Source organism: Schistocerca serialis, chromosome 3 (assembly GCF_023864345.2).
Source record: "Schistocerca serialis cubense isolate TAMUIC-IGC-003099 chromosome 3, iqSchSeri2.2, whole genome shotgun sequence".
Lineage (NCBI taxonomy): Eukaryota > Metazoa > Arthropoda > Insecta > Orthoptera > Acrididae > Schistocerca > Schistocerca serialis.
This window is the reverse complement of record NC_064640.1, coordinates 429,701,053-429,724,108: the sequence shown is the minus strand read 5'-3', so window position 1 is coordinate 429,724,108 and position 23,056 is coordinate 429,701,053. Positions and strand designations below refer to the sequence as shown.

At 42.3% G+C, this 23,056-nt stretch overlaps 1 protein-coding gene across 1 annotated transcript in view; it reads right to left on the bottom strand.

Annotated features, from left to right (window-relative positions):
- LOC126470907 (nose resistant to fluoxetine protein 6-like) overlaps nucleotides 1–23,056 on the bottom strand; it is a 326,632-nt gene that overhangs the window by 235,475 nt on the left and 68,101 nt on the right. Inside the window, exon 2 of the mRNA XM_050098938.1 lies at nucleotides 17,146–17,369. Within this exon, the coding sequence (XP_049954895.1) occupies nucleotides 17,146–17,369 (224 nt within the window). The remainder of the gene's footprint in view (nucleotides 1–17,145; nucleotides 17,370–23,056) is intronic.

Sequence of the window (23,056 nt, the reverse complement as noted above, 5' to 3'; positions counted from 1 at the left end):
TAGAGGGTTGTTGTAGAATGACTGAATACCGTAGCAGCCAAATCCACCAAAAGTAAACCCTAAATACATCTGCTTAAAAAAGGAGATACAAATTCGCTTGACGCCTTCCTAAGAGAGAATATCCACTCCTTTCAGTCTGGCTATACAAGCCTAAGCTAGAGCGATTTAAATTTACAGATATAGTATAGACGGCAATTGAGAGATATATAACAAATAAATTAATAAAAGATGGTACACAAAATAGGTCAGAACATCGTTGCAGAAGAAACTAAATAAGCATGCCAAATTTAAAAGAATGCAAAACTTCGAAGATTGACGAAGTTTTACAGAAGCTCGAAATGTATCGCGAATTTCAACGCGAGATGCTTTTCACAGTTTCCTCAGTGAAAGTCAGTATCGAAATGTGGCAGAAAACTACAAGAGAATCTGGTCGTATGTAAAGTACACAAGACACAATCAAAACCCTCACTGCGCGACGACAATGATGATATTATTGATGACAATGCCACTAAAGCGGAGTTGCTAAATACAGTTCTCCGTAATTCCTTCACCAAAGAAGACAAAGTAAATGTTCTATAATCCACTGAAGAGCTGCAAACATGAGTAACTTAAAAGCAGATGCCATCAGTGTAACGAAGCAGCTTGAATCACTTTGCGAAAGAAAGGCCTCCAGTCCAGATTGTACACCAGTCAGTCTCCTTTCGGAGTGTGCTGATACAATAGCTCCGTACTTAGCAATCACATAAAACCGCTCGCTAGTCGAAAGATCCATACCTAAAGACTGAAAGACGCTCACACTAAAATCCAAGAACGGAAATAGGAGTAATCTCCTGAATTATCGACCCATATCGCTAACGTCGATTTGCAGTACGATTTTGGAACATATACTGCGTTCGGACATTTGAACTACCTCGAATAAAACGATTTATTGATAAATAGCCAACACGGATTCAGAAAATATCGTTCTTGCGAAACGCAACTAGCTCTTTATTCTCACGAGGTAATGAGTGCTATAGACGGATGATGTCAAATTGATTCCGTGTTCTTAGATTTCCAGAAGGCTTTTGTCACAGTTCCTCACAAGTGACGTCTAACCAAATTACGTGCCTATAGAGTATCGTCTCATTTTTGAAACTGGATTCGTGATTTCCTGTCAGGAGGGTCATAGTTCACAGTAATCGGCAGAAAGCCATCGAGTAAAGCGAGAGTAATATCTGGCGTTCGACAAGGAAGTGCTATAGGCCCTCTACTCTTTCTGGTCTACATAAAGGATTTACGAGGCAATCTGAGCAGCTGACGTAGATTGTTTGCAGATGACGCTATCATTTGCCGTCTTGTAAAGTCATCAGATGACAAAAACCAATTGCAAAATGATTTGGACAAGATATCTTTATGGTGTGAAAAGTGGCAATTGACTCTAGATTATGAAAAGCGTGAAGTCATTCACAGAAGTACTGAAAGAAATCCGCTAAATTTTCGTTACACAATAAATGACACAAATCTAAAGGCTGTCAGTTCAATTTAATATTTATGGATTACATTTACGAATAGCTTAAATTGGACAAATCAAAGACTGCGATTTATTGGCGGAACACTTAGAAAAGGCAACAGGTCGCGTTTTTCAGGCGTGTTGCGGGGTATTGCTGTGCGGTGTGGGTTCCGCATCAGATAGGTTTCACGGAGGACATCGAAAGAGTCCAGAGAAGGGCAGCTCGTTTTGCATTCTCTCGAAATAGGGGAGAGAGTGCCATGGGTATGATACGCGAATTGGGGTGGCAATAATTAAAACAAAGGTGCTTTTCGTTGCGGCAGGATCTTTCAAGAAATTTCAATCACCAGTTTTCTCCATAGAGTGTGAAATATTTTGTTGGCGCCTACCTACATAGAGAGAAATGATCATCACAATACATAAAAGAAATCAGATCTTGCACGGAATGATTTAAGTGCTTGTTTTTCCCGCGTATTACCGAATGGAACGGTAGAGAAATAGCTTGAAGGTATTCAATAAACCCTCTGCGAGGCACTTCAATGTGAATTGCAGAGTAATCGTGTAGAGGTGTACATGTAATTGTATCAGCCATATCTAGTGATCAAACAAATAAAATAAGTTTCCTATAGGGATAAAACATTATTCAGCTTTCTCTAATACAGTAATACACTAGTGGCCATTAAAATTGCTACACCACGAAGATGACGTGCTACAGACGCGAAATTTAACCGACAGGAAGACGATGCTCTGATATGCAAATGATTAGCTTTTCAGAGCATTCACACAACGTTGGCGCTGGTGGCGACACCTACAACTTGCTGACATGAGGAAAGTTTCCAACTGATTTCTCATACACAAACAGCAGTTGACCGGCGTTGCTTGATGAAACGTTGTTGTGATGCCTCGTGTAAGGAGGAGTAATGCGTACCATCACGTTTCCGACTTTGATAAAGGTCGGATTGTAGCCTATCGCGATTGCGGTTTATCATATTTCGACATTGCTGCTCGCGTTGGTCGAGATCCAATGACTGTTAGGAGAATATAGAATCGGTGGGTTCAGGAGGGTAATACGGAACGCAGTGCTGGATTCCAACGGCCTCGTATCACTAGCAGTCAAGATGACAGGCATCTTATCCGCATGGCTGTAACGGATCGTGCAGCCACGTCTCGAACCCTGAGTCAACAGATGGGGACGTTTGCAAGACAAGAACCATCTGCACGAACAGTTCAACGACGTTTACAGCAGCATGGACTATCAGCTCGGAGACCATGGCTGCGGTTACCCTTGACGCTGCATCACAGACGGGAGCGCCTGCGATGGTGTACTCAACGACGAACCTGGGTGCACGAATGGCAAAACGTCATGTTTTCGAATGAATCCAGGTTCTGTTTACAGCATCATGATGGTCGCATCCGTGTTTGGCGACATCGCGGTGAACGCACATTGGAAGCGTGTATTCGTCATCGCCCTACTGGCGTATCTCCCGGCGTGATGGTAAGGGGTGGCATTGGTTACACGTCTCGGTCATCTCTTGTTCGCTTTGACGGCACTTTGAACAGTGGACGTTACATTTCAGATGTGTTACGACCCGTGGCTCTACCCTTCATTCGATCCCTGCAAAACCCTACATTTCAGCAGGATAATGCACGAGCGCATGTTGCAGGTCCAGTATGGGCCTTCCTGGATACAGAAAATGTTTGACTGCTGCCATGGCCAGCACATTCTCCAGATCTCTCACCAACGTCTGGTCAATGGTGGCCGAGCAATTGGTTCGTCACAATACGCCAGTCATTATTCTTGATGAACTGTGGTATCGTGTTGAAGCTGCATGGGCAGCTGTACCTGTACACGTCATCCAAGCTTTGTTTGACTCAATGCCCAGGCGTATGACGGCCGTTATTACGGCCAGAGGTGGTTGTTCTGGGTACTGATTTCTCAGGATCTATGCACCCAAATTGCATGAAATTGTAATCACATGTCAGTTCTAGTATAATATATTTGTCCAATGAACAGCCGTTTATCATCTGCATTTCTTCTTGGTGTAGCAATTTTAATGGCCATTAGTGTAAATAAATTAGATTTGATGCGACAGGTAGAGCCAGGTGTTAAGAGACGTAGATATAAACGCTTAAGTATTCGGTACCTTGGTTGTTACTTACAAGGAGTACCCTACATAGGTCACTATCTAAAACAGTCGAAAAGTCGCGGAGGGAGAGAAGGTTGAAAATAAAGGGACACTTATTTTGGCATAGGTGCTGACAATGATTAGTTTCAGAGAATTGACTTCATCAGTCCACTCGTGCAGCACTGACGAATTTTGTGACGTCACTTCCTGTTCTTTGACGGAAAGGAGACATCACAAGTATGAAACAGAAAATAACTTGTGTGGTATCTCGACAACATGCTACGAAACACTGAAACAATAAGAGGCAAGAACGCTCCCTACGTCACAAGCAGGACTTGCGAGACGTCGTATTGTATTTGTTGTTTTCAGTCGAAGCCCATATTTGGTGGGTTTTGCATTATAACCTACACCCCACAAATATACACTATTTCTAAGCACCAATACACTGCTCTCGAAAACGCGTCGTTATTGGTATGATTTGATGCAATAATATTACAGGAAACGTCATATTGGTGGTTAAAGAATTTCGTATTTAGTGATTTTCATATTAAATCTCACGTGTCACAAAAGTATGCCTTTTTAAGAGAAATGCACATTGAAGATTCATAAAAAAACGTGTCGTTTTCATTAGGATTTGTAATAACAGAATGTCAGTTAATAACATATCGGCGATTATAGCATACAGAAGATCATAACATAAAATATACGGTCATCTGTTACAGAAGTTCAGTGTAGTGTTGTTGGTAGAGGCTGCGTGTTATGAGGCGATGAGTAATGGATTCGTGTTTTGATATAACCAACTTTTTTCACTTTTGATTTTTATAAAATATTGTGGGACTTTCTTATTAAATTACTCGTATTTTCTGTAGTTTTCGATGTGATGTGCACTCCTTCTCAGGAGTTAAATTGTCTGATTTTCTGAAGTTTTATAATCTGGTGTCCTTACTGAATGGACATGTAACTTTCCTTTTTGTCTTCTAGAATGTTCATGGATACTGAAGTTCTTTTAATGAAAAGAACAACATAGCTAGCATATGGACGAGGGAGGAAACGCGAGTTTTAGTGGAGCTTATACAGGTATTTTACCCACGTACATTTTCGTAAACAAACTGTACGATTTGCGAGCCAGATACAGCCTACATCTGCCGCTGGAGAGCGCTGCAGTCGCAAATCACGTTAACCAGCACATGGGCGCTGTGTGTCGTGCTGTTGGATTTCCCATCCGGGTCCACGCCAGCTGCATTCCATGTGAGGTCGCAAGTCAGTAGCGCAGTGGCTGACAGCAGTTTCGAATTTTTGTACCTTGTGTTTTGATCCAGTTTTATGTACTTTTCGTCACATATCGCGGAATTATGTGGCATTAGTATTTTTTGACACTGAAATACAGTGGAATTAACGACAAAAAGTAAGCATTTTAAATCTTATTAAAAATAAATTTTGTTGTCACACTTACATAATTAACAGTAACTGGAGGCATTGGTGCGATAACCAGGTAAGTCACTTTTACATACTTTCGAGTAAAACATAAAAAACTATCCCTTTATTTAGGACACCAATATACCGTAACAGCTCATTACATAACCAAACAGAGATTTATTATGACAGTTATTGAATTAAAGAAAAAATTCTAACATCACACTACTTTGTTGTTTGAATATGATGTTAGAGAAATAAACAAGTAACTAAAGAAACAATAAGTATTAGCACTTTAAAGGCGACTGAATATGATTAAGAATCTGAGAACTAAAAAAAAAGGAAGCAAAGATAATTTAGTAAAAATTATAGGTATGGAAGGTTAATAAGAATTTCACTGAGCTTCTTCCTCTGATGAGCTGTATGTAGCATCCGTAACAGTTCTGTCATAGACCTCCGTAGTATACACTGTCCAATAATAATAATAATAATAATGTCGTATGACTAGGGCCTCCCGTCGGGTAGACCGCTCGTCTTGTGCAAGTCTTTCGATTTGACGCCACTTCGGCAACTTGCGCGTCGATGGGGATGAAATGATGATGATTAGGACAACAAAACACCCAGTCCCTGAGCGGAGAAAAATCTCCGACCCAGCCGGGAATCGAACCCAGGCCCTTAGGATTGACATTCTTTCGCGCTGACCACTTTTTTTTTAATCTCATTTTATTCGCCTTTGTCCGTTGAATCTGCTCTGGGCGGACGTCGTAAGACTTCCGTTTAAGTTCGTTCATGATCTATTAACTCAGTTTCTTTATTGCAGAGGGCAGCTAACCCTCTGACCGAACACGCTGAGCTACCGTGCCGGCGCTTGTAAGGACAACACAACACCCAGTCCCTGAGCGGAGAAAATCTCCGACCCAGCCGGGAATCGAACTCGGGCCGTTAGGTATGACATTGCGTCGGTCTAACCACTCGGCTACCAGGGGAGGACGAAATTAAACTTTTCGCTCGAGGGATGACTTGAATCATTCAGCTGTCATGGGCGGACACTATCCCGTCATATTAATGTGACTACCTGTCATAAGTTTCAATAACCAACTTAAGCAGCGCTGATTGTTGCGAGACGAATAGGAATAGTCAGTGAGGTTGTGGAAGATACCGACAGGGATGAGGAAGCATGCCCACTCCAATGCCGTGGCCCACTGTGCTAGGTTTCGTCGGTTAAGGATTCGGTTAAGGATCCAGCCCGATCGAGATGGTCCCACAGATTCTCGATTGGGTCTAAATCTAGGAAGTTTTGTGGCCAGGAGAGTACGGTACATTCTTCCTGGTGCTCTTTGAACTACGCACATACGCTGCAAGCTGTGTGACACATTGCATTCTCCTATTGGTAGATCCCATCGTACCGAGGAAAAACAGGTGTGGACACAGTCCCCAAGGAGAGATGCATACTTGTGTGGTCCTTTTGCCTTCCACACACCATAATAGTCTCTCCTCCGGCCTGGACACTTCCGACAATTGCTGCAGGGTGTTTACTTGGAGACGTTTCACGCCGTACATGGCAACGCCACCTGTGGAGCATAAAACGTGGTTCATCTGAAAAGGCCACCTGTCGCCACTCTGTGGACGACTAGTTGCGTTCGTCGCCGATGAACAGCAGTCAACGTGGCAGCACGAACCAGGCGCCCACTGTGGAGGCCCTTAGGCAGCAACGTTCGCTCAACGGTCATTGAGGAGACAGTGTTGGTAACCCCTTGGTTCATTTGGGTGGTCAGTTGCTCAACAGTTGAACGACTCTTCGCCCACACGCATCTCCGCAGCCGTCGTTCATCCCTGTCATCTATGGCCCACGGTGCACCATAGTTACCTCGGAGCCAGTTTTAGATAGCGCCATTTTACCTTGCTCGGTATACTTTAACCACGGCGGCACCCCAGCAGTTAACTAACTGTGCCGTCACAAGTTAAAAGCCCGCGCCATTGCGCGGCATACGTGGTTGAGCAGCTCGGTGTCTGCACTGCGCCGCAAGCATCGCGACACAGGCGCCACCTATCGAATCTGCGCGGAACAGATAGCAGTATGAGGAATATGATTTTGGACGGCGAGCAAGTATCTATCAGGGATAGAGCTCACAAGGGGAGGCCACGATGTTTGGAACGCGGATTTAATGCAAACTTCGTAGGACAACAAAATGTGTAAGCAGTAGCGCGTACTTCTCAAGCGTTATTGAGAAAATCGCAAAATAATTTCGGTCGTCAAACATATACCTGTGCGTGGCCATTTTTACCATGAAGCGCCGGCAGCTAAGTAGTGCCGGCGCGATAGCTCAGCGTGTTCGGTCAGATGGTTAGCTGCCCTCTGTAATAAAAAAACTGAGTTAATGGATCAACGACGAACTGAAACTGGTGTCTTGCGACGTCCGCCCCGAGCAGATGCAACGAACTAAAACAAACAAAATGAGATTAAACAGGAAAAAAGCGTGTTCGGTCAGAAGGTTAACTGCCATCTGTAATAAAATAAACTGAGTAATTGGATCGTCATGGGACGTCCGCGCCGAACAATTTCACCGAACAATAAAAAAAAAGGTGTGGTTAGCGTTCAAGAAACCCTGTAATCGCTGGTTCGCTGGATCGAGTCCTGCTCGTTTGTTTTTTTTATTTTTTCTAACACAGTCATTTTCTTTTATATTACAATTGATGTAATGGGAAAAATATGTGTAATCGGATGCACTTTTATTAAATGGAACAATGTTATTTGGCAGTCTACAAATTTTTATTGTTGTTGTTGTTGTGGTCTTCAGTCCTGAGACTGGTTTGATGCAGCTCTCCATGCCACTCTATCCTGTGAAAGCTTTTTCATCTCCCAGTACCTACTGCAACCTACATCCTTCTGAATCTGCTTAGTGTATTCATCTCTTGGTCTCCCTCTACGATTTTTACCTTCCACGCTGCCCTCCAATACTAAATTGATGATCCCTCGATGCCTCAGAACATGTCCTACCAACCGATCCCTTCTTCTGGTCAAGTTGTGCCACAAACTTCTCATCTCCCCAATTCTATTCAATACTTCCTCATTAGTTATGTGATCTACCCATCTAATCTTCAGCATTCTTCTGTAGCACCACATTTCGAAAGCTTCTATTCTCTTCTTGTCCAAACTATTTATCGTCCATGTTTCACTTCCATACATGGCTACACTCCATACAAATACTTTCAGAAAGGACTTTCTGACACTTAAATCTATACTCGATGTTAACAAATTTCTCTTCTTCAGAAACGCTTTCCTTGCCATTGCCAATCTACATTTTATATTCTCTCTATTTCGACCGTCATCAGTTATTTTGCTCCCCAAATAGCAAAACTCCTTTACTACTTTAAGTGTCTCATTTCCTAATCTAATTCCCTCAGCATCACCCGACTTAATTAGATTACATTTTTATTATCACAAATAATATAATATTCATAAGTACCGACTAGTAAACGACCAAACGCATAAAGTGATACTGAAAATGTATGCTTGTCCGTGTCTTCAAAATTGTTCGTATTTAACCGAAAGACAACGAGAAATTGCTTCTTGTGAAGACGCTATTAAAATACACTCGATACTGCATGACCAATGATCAGCGCCGATATTTAAGGAAATGCTGCGTTATGCATTGTTCGCTTCCAAATTATCGTCTGAAAGAGAGGTTTTTGAAAATGTTCACGAGGTTTGTTTTTCCACGGAAAACCTCAAATGACCTTGCGTGTGTGGAAACATAGCATTTATTCAATGCAGCTGGTGCCGTTTAACTTTGTTTTTGATGTTTTTACGAAAAATACCATCGCGCAACTTGTACTCGTAATATCGAAAGCGACAATTAATTGCACATCTTTCGAAAGCTGTCTGTGCCGGTCAAAACTTGGAGGTAACAAGTCGTTTCGGGGTCCTTCCAGGTATAAGGGATTTCTCAAATCACGGACAAGCATACATTTCCGGTATCACTTTATGCGTTTGGCCGTTTAATAGTCGGTAGTAATGAATATTATATTATTTGTGATAGTAAAAATTTGTAGACTGCCAAATAACATTGTAAATTTAATAAAAGTTCATCCGATTACACGTATTTTCCCATTACATCAGTTGTAATATAAATAGTAAAGAAAATGACTGTGTTAGAAATAAAAAAAAACTGATGAGCAGGATTCGATCCAGCGACCCAGCGATTACGGGACTTCAACGCTAACCACTCGGATGCCGGCGCTTCTTGGTAAAAATGGCCACTCACAGGTATATATTGGACGACTGAAATTCTCGTGCGCTTTTATCAATAACGCTTAAGCAGTACGCGCTAAGTAGTGGAAGCGGCCGTTGGATTTAACTGCACACCGTGGCTGCCGTGGTGGACGGCCACAACAAGGAAGAAGGGTGCTGGCCGCAGACTTGCGATACGGCGAGACTGGTCGCAGTTTGCTGCAGGGCTTTCTGGCTGGCTGTTACCGAAGCAGAAACTGGAGACAGCGGAATTGCCTGCTTGAGTATGTTACTAGACAGGGCTGTTCTCTTGTGCTGGAGGTCTGCAGATGTCATTAAGTGGTGTGCGCTGCTCTGTGTATTGTGTGAATTCGGTCTGATAAGCGCACATTATGGAACCAGTACTTGCTCACTGCGCTTGATATGTCAGTTCTCGATTCCCTAAGTTTTTCAGATGCGTATTGCTTTGGCCACTGGATTTGATGTCATTTGATTTTTCGTTACGTTCTACGCAATCAGTCCGCTCCTAATTTAACTGTCACATTGCAGGTGACGCTTTTATGGATTGTATTTTTATTGCCGGCCGGTGTGGCCGTGAGGTTCTAGGCGCTTCAGTCTGGAACCGCGCGATCGCTACGGTCGCAGGTTCGAATCCTGTCTCGGGCATGGATGTGTGTGATGTCTTTAGGTTAGTTAGGTTTAAGTAGCTCTAAGTTCTAGGGGACTGATGACCTCAGATGTTAAGTTCCATAGTGCTCAGAGCCATTTGAAGCATTTTATTAAAATTTTTATTATAAAAATTGTCTTACAGATTTGAAGTAGAATTTGCTCCTTGCGTAATGGTATTGTGTGTAACTTTTAATATATATGTATTTTAAGTAATTTTTTATTATGAAGCAGCATTGACACTTAATGTGTTTTCACTGTAGTGGAATTTCACGCTGTTACGTGAGCATTTTGGTGTTGAGTAAATTCTTCTTATTGAGCAGCTAAAAATCTGATTTGTTTGCCCATAATGTAATAGTCTTGGTCTGGAAAAAGTAACTGTCTTTTAAATTTCTAAATTGTGCTATTTTTATGAGAAAACAAATATTCAGAACTTCTTTAAATAAAATAAAAATTGTTTTAGCAAGTAGCAAGAACCACTCTCAGCTCAACCCAGTCCTACCACCCCCTCTAGCGGCTTACTAACTTATTCGTTTCGGAAATGCTTCCACCCTTGACCCGAAAGGCCAAGATTATGCACTTTTGGACTACAGAGAAATCGCTCCGGTTTCGTGCAACAAAGACCGCACTGTTCCCCGCGTCCTCCCGGCACGTTTTACACAGTGTCCACTCCTAGTGCTGCCATCTGCCATCCGTGAGGGTTGTAAAATTCCAAGTCTGAGGCTGACACATACACGTAAGCAAGTTTCATGACATCTTTATATCACTTTACATGGTTTTTCCTTCGGGAAAGTCAATGTAGCCGAGACTTTCTGAATGACAAAATCATGATGTGAGGGCATTCTGAAAAGTAATACCACCGAATTTTTTATGTGCAAAATTTTAAAACTTTTAAAATAAGGCAAACATTTTTTATTAACTTTATACATCTTTCTTCTTTATGTCTACGTATTTATTCCTCAACGTAGTCATCCTGGTGATGAAAATATTTCTCCTAAAGAGACCAGTCTGTTAATGCCGCCACTGCAGAATGCTTGACTTTGTTGACAGAGCCACAACCCCTACCCTTGCTCGCATCGCTTCATCACTATCAAAGTGAAGCCCTCGAGGGGCTTCCTATGGAAGCAGATTTTCATGTTGTCTCATACACGAATGGGGCAAAGTCTGGAGTGTATGGAGAATGATCTATGGCAGTGAACACAAGGCATCAGATTGTTGCAGATGCCGCAGCCCTCGTGCGTAGTCTGGCATTGTCATACTGAAGGAGAGGGTGCTCTACGTGTGGACGAACTCTTATTAGTCGTGCTTTCAGTTTTCTTATGGTCTCGCAGTACACCGACATAGTTACGATACACTCTACAATTCGGGGCACTGTAGCGGCACAGGGTCACAACTTTCGTCAGCGAAGTGGGAAAGTCGACCGAGTAACATGTATGACATGTAACACGTATGACATGTAATGTGCGAACAGAATAAAACATTCGGAGACATTACTTTTCAGCACGCCCCCGGTAGATAAATTGTGATAATGGTGCACTACAGCGAACTACACGCTTGTGTGCAGTGGAGTACTCAAAGAAGCTGTACCGTGAAACAGTAAACTTATCAGTATCAGCACCCTTAATGTTAAACCGTAACAGCATTTCTAGGTGGAACAAGAAGTCTAAAAATAGATCTTGTGTAACATCAGTTAGAGTGAACTTCTTAAATGTATTTTACATGCCAGAATCTTGACTACTATTTGGTGCAATGACAAAGCAAGCCGTGGACATATCTGGTACGTGCCCCAAACACCCGACGTCGACAAGTCCGTTTCCTATGTTATTCTGAGTTGGTCCCATGGACAGGTCTCATACTTACATAACACGACAGAGCGTTTTTCAGATTATGCAATGGTGGTAAAACCTCATAGTCGATCAATTATCGACATAACTTGTTATCGCACTAATGCCTTCAACTGAAAACGTAAAACACGTAAATTCTAGTATTTCAATTTTTGCTTCGATTTTTATTTTTATGCCGGCCGAAGTGGCCGTGCGGTTAAAGGCGCTGCAGTCTGGAACCGCAAGACCGCTACGGTCGCAGGTTCGAATCCTGCCTCGGGCATGGATGTTTGTGATGTCCTTAGGTTAGTTAGGTTTAACTAGTTCTAAGTTCTAGGGGACTGATGACCTCAGCAGTTGAGTCCCATAGTGCTCAGAGCCATTTGAACCATTTTTTTTATTTTTATACTTCAAGAGAACTAATACATTCCCCTTGGCGGTGTCTATCACAAAAACATTCAAAGCATAAAAATTCGGAGCACCGCGAGCAACGCGCAACGGTACATACGCCACAGTCACATCACATTTTTGGTATGAATGTCATCTGGAAAAGTAATCTCGTTAACATTGTTAACGGTAGCTCGCGATAATTTTGCTGCAGACCACGCATTCTCTTTAAAGAGGCCATCAGTATACCAGTTTCACCGCTAAGCGGCCCATTGCATAATAAGGGATCGCTTTGCCCACTCCTCGAGTCAATAATGTACGATAACGACTCCATTTTTACGTAAGGCATCATTGTCCAAAACCTGATGGTAGGTTTCTTGCAAGAGCTTTCAGATTCTGTGGTTGTTGCGTACACATTCTGGTGACTTTCCATTAATTGGTTTACGTCTTGTTGGACACGAGGAACAAATTTTCCACTGACTTATTGGAGAAAAAAAAACTGTTGGTACCAACAGGTTTCCGGAAAGAGTCAATCCGTATTGGTCGTTGTAGGAGTGCCTCAGGTGACTCAATTTGCCGACATCTGTTTCCGTAACTTTCTCACCTCAAAACGATAACATTCTGTTACTAGATATGTGATACATTCTGTTTGATCCGTATTTATAACGAAATCTGGATTGAATGCTGGAATTATAGTGCATCTTTGAAGTTGAAACAGTCTTGTTTCCGATGATGCATCAGATTTACGCTTGTCTTTGGTGCCAACGTATTTGGCAACATGAAGCTGTTGAATTTTGCGTTTCTCTTCAAAGAATCGCGATAGGCGTTTAAGGCTTTAGTAAATTCAAAAGTTTCCGACTGCAGTAAGGCTGTTGCAGCCACTGCCCACTGCAGCAACGCTCATGTAGTAACGTAAGTAACCAGATGTCAATTGTTTTAACCTCTGTAAAACTACCAAACATCCACTAATCGATCATTTTATATTTATCTCGAGTCGATACGCCGCTTATCACTCGGCTCTTTCATCGCAATAGCTGTTTTGAACTTGTAAGCTTGCGCACCCTTGCATTGCCCACTACAGATTGTCACTTCCCAGGGAACTGTTACCAACTTATTTGTTTGTCTCCAGTTCGGTGGCAAATGTGGTCCTCGAATCCAACAAGACGTACACCAATTAATTGAACGGCATCAGAGTGTGTACAAAACAGTCAAAAAATTTGGAAAATTCGCGAAAGAAACTGATTATCAGTTTTTGGACGTCACGTAAAAAAGGGGCCGTTTTTGTACATTATTAACCCATGGGGTGGGTAAAGCAATCCCTCCTTCTGCGATGGGCCGTTTGTCGATGCATTTCGTATACCAATGTGTTTATTAAAATTAATTTCGCCAAAGTGGTTGCCGTTCAGTCAACCCTGCAATGCACATTTTTACAGACTGACGAAGAATTACATTCGCCGATTACAGAAGTGTGCTATTCTCATAACGCAGGGAAGTCACAAGTAGAAGCGATGTGTTTGAAATACACGCGTTGATGCATAGTCAGTTACAGACGCCAGCTGTAGAGAATGTTTTGATGTGCTTGGTTTGCCGCAAAAATGTCGCCAGATCGCAAGGTATTTAGCAGCGTTAACGAAGCTGCTTTTCGAAATGGTATTCATACTAAAAAATGTGACGTGACTGTGGGATATGTGCTCCCGCGCGATGCTAGAGGTACTCCGAACTTCTATCTTTTGAATGTTTTATGATACATATCATCATGGGGAATGCACTAGTTCTCTTAAAGTACCAAAGTGAAAATCAAAGCAAAAATTGAAATAGTAGAATTTTTTTCCTTTTTCACTTGCTGTTAATTATATAAGATTATGTAAGACGTATGATGACAAAATTCATTTTTAATAAGATTTAGGATGTCTGTCACCGCGACAACAAAAGAAAAAGAAACGTAAGACGGAACTTGAATAAGGAGCGCAAAAACTCGAAACCATGCTCTTAGCCACTGCATTATCGACTCACTTGATTTTACGCTGCACGAGCAACTTGATGAAGTGCCGTCGAAACTTTGATCGTCATTTTCTGGGAGACTATTGACTGACGCTAGCTAAGACAAAATATGTGGTCTTATGTTTTCACGCTCATTCACATTACGAAGTTTCGATTGTGTCAGAGAGAGACGTTCAGAGGTTTCCCCTTGTTATTTACTTTGGATTCCTAGGCTTCGGTCATTATTGTTGCTGCCTCTCTCAAGAAGTTTTCATGGTGGAATATTTATACATTTCATTAATGTTCTGATGAGAATCTTTGATAAATGAGGTACTTCACTATAATTCACTATTTTTAAGAAATTTCGCTTTTTGCATGAGATAGTGTGTAGCTGGTGACTCTGATTCATGCAAGATGACAGGCAATTGTTTCATGGTTCCATACATTTGTGCAGTGGAGATAAAAAGCTGGATAAGCTGCCCAAATGTTTTAGCAACAAGTAAGAAGGTAGGCAGATAGGAGACATGATATCAAGGGGATTAACATGAGAAAGTCTTTCAAGTAGTTAGGTTAACTAGAGAAGGAACACTAAAAAAATCAATGAACAATAGGGAACTGACGAACAAATACATGTGATAGGTGGCAAAGACTGTTATGTGATGGATGTAAGAAACGCAAATGCTGTCAAATAGCAAGTTAAATGAAAGTGGTGGGGTAATTGTTTGCTACGAGAAGTGTGCAAAAACAGTGGAGTGCTAGAATAGGAGGTGTTAGGAAGTAATAAAAATACTAGAATATTGATACAGATGAACCAATTAAAAAACACTGAAAATGAATATATTGTTCAGAGGAACAGAGAACTAGGTTTAAACGTTTTGTTGGCAGTAAGCTCATCGGAGATTACACACGAACTAAATTTACATGAAGAGTAGAAAACAAAGTCGACATCGGCATGTTACTGGCACAAATCTCACATTTGTCTGGAAGTACAAGTTGGTCCATAGGTGAGGAAAAACCGATCTAATCCCTTCAGCCTTTTCGTCTGTGAAACTATTTTTTGGCTTGTTTTCACTCCTCTGGCACACACCTATTCGCATGAGTCGTATGGGTTAATCCGTGTTGGCACTGTGTGGTTATAATTAAAGTGCAACTATTCACAGTGGTCCAGTGTAGGCTCTAATTATCGTACGGCAGCAAAACTAGGTACATGTTCTAATGGATTAATGAAGAACTGATTTACGCTGAAAAAAATTAGTTCCAAATTTGGCCAGGTGCAAACCTGGCGCTGTGAATGCAAAAAAGACGTATAGAAATGTTTCGATATGGATTGTGAACGTGGCGTGGGCAGAAAAGGCCAAATAACTGAGAAAGGTGTAATGTTGATTTTATTATTAACCACCGCTTACACAATTTGTTCAATATGAGCACTGGAGACGTCGATGAAATGCTGTACAGTGCTAGATTTGCACCTGGTGGCCAAAATTGGAACAAATTTCTTTCCGATGTAAATCGATTCCGCATTAACGAATTAGGATATCGTAGCTGCGTTTTAATTATAAACACCCGGTGCCACTGCAAGTGTTGGCAAGACAACACAAAGCAAATTTAGTAGGTCGGCGAGTGTTGTCACAACAGCAAGGTAAGATACTTCGTTCTTTTTCATTACATTAATGTTTTCTTGTCAAAAGAAGTATAATAACCACAACTGTACATTTTTCTTTGTGTTTTCAAGTTATCATGTTTATTGAGGAAAAAATGACAACAATCGCTAGCGTGCGGGTTAGGACTTTGTTTAATAATTCTGAGCTAAGCAATGTTAATTAAACCTCACTTTCATGGTAAAAAGTATTTATTGTAAATGCGGTATTATTACTTTTATTTTTCAGATGTAACTGGCAAACATACTTGGTCCGAAAGTACCTTGAACGAAACGTAGGACATCAGTGACTGGTCTGAAGCTGACAGTGCTAATACTGATCGTCCATTACAACTGCTGGTGAGTGATATAAAGGAAACATCTTCAGAAGAAAGCAGTGAGGAAGCCAGTTGTCTCAAAAGTAGTAATCAATCTGAAACTTTTCATACTGTGGCAAAGCAAAATCATCATGAGAGACTCAATATCTGGGTATATGTTTACAACAATGTGTGTAATCAAGAGAGTCCCACGAAGTGAATCCTCAGTCTTCTAAATTGAGTATGACACAGCAGAGGCAGTTAGGGAGAGAGAAGAATTTTGTTGAGAAGAATTTTCTTTCTGCAAATGCTTTCAATACAGAGATGAAGTACATGTTAGTTTATTCTACTAAGAATAATTAATTTTAATTTGTAAAAATAGGTGATAACTAGTCCAAAGATTTAGGATTTCTGAATACTAAATTATTTTAAGGTGTTATGAATGATTCAAGAATAATCCACGTTTAATATTAGGCCAAGAAATTTCTCTATGAAGTTCTGCTATTTTGGTCATAAAAGAATGTGGAACATATTTTTCGATGAGACTGTCAACACAAGACAGTCAGATAATAAGTGCGAGTGTTTGGGTGAAGAACGAAACAGTTTATGTAACCTATCACTTACAGATAGAATTGTGCAGGCCTACACACATTAATGGCTATAAGCAGAACAGAGGATTACCATTATTACAGAAGTGTTCCTCTGTGTAAAATTTGTAGTTCTTGGTTACTAAAGAATGAAGTGAAAAGTGTAAAGTGTAAAAAAATGTATAATAATAAATGTATAAGAATAACACAAGGTTAAAATGCACAGCTAAGCTACACTAAGAGGTACTCTTAAATTGGTGTCATCAGCACTGAACCTTGCTATTATTGTACAGATCTTAATTTATGTTGACATTATTAACGACAGATTACTAAAGAAATAAGTCAGACTATTCAAAAGTCATTATAATAATAAAATAGAGTGAAACTGCAAAGTTATATCTGTTGAACTAGTAATGGTATGAAAGTCAGTATCAGCATTTATGTTACTTCTTTTACATTTAATTAAAAGGTAAGATCAGTTGTGTTTTACCTCATTGGGCAAACCGACATGGACTTGAAGTGTTGCATTGTGCCTAAACGAGGCGACTGAGAAGTGTATTGGGTAAGGTGGCCACGCGAGAGGTGGCTTCGGTAGATCTCTGGAAAGCACCAGTGGTTCACGAAGTGGAATGGTTTCACATTGAGATCTGGACCCAAGCCAGTAGTTGTTGCCCCACAGAAAAGCTGCTCCAGGAGTGCCACTTGCGTCCAGCACTGAAAAGACAAATAATGGAAATCAAAACAAAGCAAAATAAATAAAAAAATAAGTTAAAAAGGAAATCTGTACCAGCTCTCCCAGAAAAAAGTGATAACAGAATCACATGTCTGCTACTGTTGTAGTTTCGCTCCTGTACGCCAGTTCCGTATATTGAACACAAATATTGTAAAGAGTAAACGTAACAGTTCACCACATAGGTGTTGAGTCTTCAATAGACACATAAACAAATCTGAAAACATTGTTGCGCTCAGATGATGTCCTTCTTCGGAAATAAGTAATACAAAAAACACACACACATAATTACAGAGAGACTGGGTCTTATTAGTGTAGACTGACATTATTATAGTTGCAGTGGTGATTTAAAATGGTATAAATTAGTGTTCTAAATATATAATTTGGACTACAATCTTCTTCTGTACTACATTAAATTCATTAACAGTTTTGGGCCTCTTTAGCAGCTGCTGGTGCCTATTTCAGTCCTGGTTAGGACTGATTTTTCGCCCACACTAAATCCAAAACTGTACCAGGTGCCTCTCCTAAGAGTTGTCGCGCGCATCTTGTCTCGTATTTTGACAGATATCTGTAATTTTGTTTTGTGATGCATAGCTAGGGCAAGCATAAACAAATGCAGCTCATGCAGTCTTTCATGCGACGTCCAGTGTCAACGGAAAACTTTGGTTTATGTTTTAAAGCACAATTCTATGCGTCCGTCTGCTGAATAATGCAGTAGGTCAGTCTGGGAGCGCTCTATCGAATGGTCACGTATAATTCCTCTTGAAAAATCGTTTTGTTTTTAATGGAAAACAAACCAAAGTTCTTCGTCTAAACTGGACGTCGTATGATACACATGATGAACAATATTTCTTTGGGCCGACTCCATCTACACATTGCAAAAACGAAATTGCAAATATCTGCCCCAAAACCTGACGACTCTTAGGAGAGACATCCTGTATGTGCACCAGGAAAGTCACAGCTGCTTGCAGGTATTTCATCTACATCTATATCTCCATGACTACTCTGCATTTCACACTTAGGTGCCTGGCAGAAGGTTTTTAGAACGACCTTCAAGCTATTTCTCTACTGTTCCACTCTCTAACAGCGCGTGAGAAAGATGAACGCTTAAATCTTTCTGTACGAACTCTGATTTCTCTTCTTTTATTGTGCTGGTCATTTCTCCCTATGTAGGCTGACAATAATAAAATATTTACACATTCAGAGGAAATGCTCATGCGTATGGCACTGTTGGCCGGGAAGCCACATCCTGGGAAGTTCGGGCGCCAAGTGCAAGTCTTATTTCAGTCGACGTCACATTGGACGACTTGCGTGCCGGTGATGAGGATGAAATGATGATGAGGACAATACAACATCCAGTCCACGAGCGGAGGAAATCTCCAACCCGGCCGGAAATAGAACCCGGACCCGCTTGCGCGGGAGGCAAGCACGTTACCACCCAGCTGAGCAGGCGGACACATTCAGAGGAGAAAGCTGGTGAATGAAATTTCCTGAAAAGATTTCGTCGCAACGAAAAACGCATTTGTTTCTATAATTGCCATCCCAACTCGCTTATCACATCCGTGACATTCTCTCCGCTATTTCGCGATAATACACTCCTGGAAATTGAAATAAGAACACCGTGAATTCATCGTCCCAGGAAGGGGAAACTTTATTGACACATTCCTGGGGTCAGATACATCACATGATCACACTGACAGAACCACAGGCACATAGACACAGGCAACAGAGCATGCACAATGTCGGCACTAGTACAGTGTATATCCACCTTTCGCAGCAATGCAGGCTGCTATTCTCCAATGGAGACGATCGTAGAGATGCTGGATGTAGTCCTGTGGAACGGCTTCCCATGCCAATTCCACCTGGCGCCTCAGTTGGACCAGCGTTCGTGCTGGACGTGCAGACCGCGTGAGACGACGCCTCATCCAGTCCCAAACATGCTCAATGGGGGACACATCCGGAGATCTTGCTGGCCAGGGTAGTTGACTTACACCTTCTAGAGCACGTTGGGTAGCACGGGATACATGCGGACGTGCATTGTCCTGTTGGAACATCAAGTTCCCTTGCCAGTCTAGGAATGGTAGAACGATGGGTTCGATGACGGTTTGGATGTACTGTGCACTATTCAGTGTCCCCTCGACGATCACCAGTGGTGTACGGCCAGTGTAGGAGATCGCTCCCCACACCATGATGCCGGGTGTTGGCCCTGTGTGCCTCGGTCGGATGCAGTCCTGATTGTGGCGCTCACCTGCACAGCGCCAAACACGCATACGACCATCATTGGCACCAAGGCAGACGCGACTCATCGCTGAAGACGACACGTCTCCATTCGTCCCTCCATTCACGCCTGTCGCGACACCACTGTTGGCGGGCTGCACGATGTTGGGGTGTGAGCGGAAGACGGCCTAACGGTGTGCGGGACCGTAGCCCAGCTTCATGGAGACGGTTGCGAATGGTCCTTGCCGATACCCCAGGAGCAACAGTGTCCCTAATTTGCTGGGAAGTGGCGGTGCGGTCCCCTACGGCACTGCGTAGGATCCTACAGTCTTGGCGTGCATCCGTGCGTCGCTGCGGTCCGGTCCCAGGTCGACGGGCACGTGCACCTTCCGCCGACCACTGGCAACAACATCGATGTACTGTGGCGACCTCACGCCCCACGTGTTGAGCAATTCGGCGGTACGTCCACCCGGCCTCCCGCATGCCCACTATACGCCCTCGCTCAAAGTCCGTCAACTGCACATACGGTTCACGTCCACGCTGTTGCGGCATGCTACCAGTGTTAAAGACTGCGATGGAGCTCCGTATGCCACGGCAAACTGGCTGACACTGACGGCGGCAGTGCACAAATGCTGCGCAGCTAGCGCCATTCGACGGCCAACACCGCGGTTCCTGGTGTGTCCGCTGTGCCGTGCGTGTGATCATTGCTTGTACAGCCCTCTCGCAGTGTCCGGAGCAAGTATGGTGGGTCTGACACACCGGTGTCAATGTGTTCTTTTTTCCATTTCCAGGAGTGTATAAAACGAGCTGCTCCTCTTTGACTTTTCTGACGTTCTCCGCCAATATTACCAAGATGGCCGCCGAGTGAGATCACAGGTATTTTGTTCGTCCGCTAAAAGAACTTATTTATGAGGAAATAGTGTCAAATTTAAAATTTCTTTGTTTTGTATACTTGCTGTAGTGTCCGTTCTTGTCACACAACTGAATATTAGCGTCCCAGTAGCGCTTGTTCTTGAAAAAATTTGTTCTTTAGCTGAAGTCCCGATAATAGCGAAATTTTGCGTGACATAAACACAAAAATTCTACTCAAGTTTTCTTGCTAGTGCAAAATTCGTTTAAAAAGACTGCTACTATTTTCATCAGTGTCTATTGTCGCAATAAAAGTGTAATTAAACGTTTCTAAATCGTATTTAACCAACACATTTCGTATTGTTTACTAGTTAGATAGACACAATCTAGGCCTAAACTTCCCGAGTTAGGCCGACCGGAGTGGCCGAGCGCTACTAGGCGCTTCAGTTTGGAACCACGCGACCGCTACGGTCGCAGGTTCGAATCCTGCTTCGGAAATGGATGTGTGTGATGTCCTTAGGTTAGTTAGATTTAAGTAGTTCTAAGTTCTAGGGGACTGATGACCTCAGATATTAAGTTCAAATGGTTCAAATGGCTCTGAGCACTATGGGACTCAACTACTGAGGTCATTAGTCCCCTAGAACTTAGAACTAGTTAAACCTAACTAACCTAAGGACATCACACACATCCATGCCTGAGGCAGGATTCGAACCTGCGACCGTAGCAGTCGCGCTCAGATGTTAAGTCCTATAGTGCTCAGAGCCATTTGAACCATTTTTTTCCCGAGCTATAAACGTTTAAAAACCTGACCAAACACGCCTGATAACGTAAATTCTCTAAAAGCAAATTAATTACAAATCCATTCTTCTGTCATTGTATCTCTAAATCAGTAAAAAAAATAACAACCACCGCACATAAGACTTTTGTGGTGTTTTTTGTTTACGTACAGCCAATTTCGCGTCCTTGACAAATTTAAAACATTATTTAAACTTAATTATTCTTTCTAAACTGACCATGAGTGAGAAATGTGGGAGCTGTTATAGGGTAGTGAGTAGAGGGATTTGTTGCCAATCTTGTAGGAAATATTTTCACTGCTGGGGGGGGGGGGGGAGGGGGTGATGCATGGGATGCATTGGGGAGAATGTTGGGAGAACAGACGAGGCTCTCTCCTGGAACTGCAGAGGTATGCGGTAGGAACATTTTGATTGGGGAACAGGAAAGGAAAATCTGTGCCCTTCAAGCACAGTTGGAGGAAGCAAGGAAGGAACTCATTAGGATCAAGGGAGATAGGGGGAGGAGGGTGGTTGGGAACTGGCAGCTGGTAGGAGGATAGGAAGAAAGAGAACGCAATCTGACAGTTTTATCATCAGCATCAAACACAGGTATCTACCACTGCCAAAGTTAAGTGGAGAAGAGCCTCAGGTAGAACTAGGAGCAGGAAATGTGCAGCATACTTCTACCGAGGCCAAGCAGCCTAGGAATATACAAAGTGTTAGGAAGAAGAAAGTGCTGCTGCTAGTTAGTAGCCATGGGCGAGGTGTAGGCCCTCAGTTACAGGAAAGTTTAGGGGCAGCGTACTAGGCCACCGGTATCTTCAAGCCAAATGTAGGGTTAAGTCATGTGATAGAGGACCTAGGGTCTTTATGTAAGGCCTTTACAAAAGAGGACCATGTAGTGACAATGGGTGGGGCGGGAAACAGTTTGAACAGGGATGGGGCATATGACATAGGTGGTGACCTGGACAAGATAGCTTCCCTGACTCATGGCACCAACGTACACTTTGTTGAGCTGCTCCAGCGTCATGATCGACCACACCTTGATGGAGCTGTGAGGCGAATCAATGTGGGGTTAGGGATGGCTCTGAGGACAACCAACTTTGCTCATGTTTCTCTGGTGCCCGTCGGGACTATCAACAGATCGGGGTTTCACTGGGCAGAACTGGGAAGGGAAGATTGGTAAAGCTGATTCATGAAAGTATAGGGGGTGGATCTCGGGCCACACATGGTTAAATACCTGTTGTCATAGGTAGGAAAAGTAGGTCTTTTTTAGGATAAATCCAGACAACAGGTTCTTCTGCCTAAAGAGTATCTCCAGCACTTTAAAAAATACTGAAACAATCACTCACAAGACAGATTTTAACAAAGAAAAACAAACCATTGGAAAGATTAACATGGGGCATTTCACAGACTTAACAATCCTCCATCAAAAGATGCAATCAATAAAAAATAAAATACAACTATTAGAAGTTGAGCTCCAATCTTTGAACTGCACAGTAGTTTGTATTCCTGAGCACTGGTGTAGAGACACAGAAATCCAACAGTGTTATCTTTGTATGAAAAGGCAAACTCTTACTGTAGAACTACTTCAAGGGGGGGGGGGGGGGAGAGGATCATGCATTTATATCAGAAAAGGAACACAGTTCAAATCAAGATACGACCTCAGTACCGTAAGTGAAGAGAAACGCTTTGAAATATCAGCTATTGAATTAACAGGGCTTGATATCACCAATAAATTAATCATTTTCTGTGTGTATAGATCTCCCAGTGGTAGTGTGGACACTTTTTTCAATAAGTTAACAGAAGTTCTAGATAAAGTCTCAAGTACA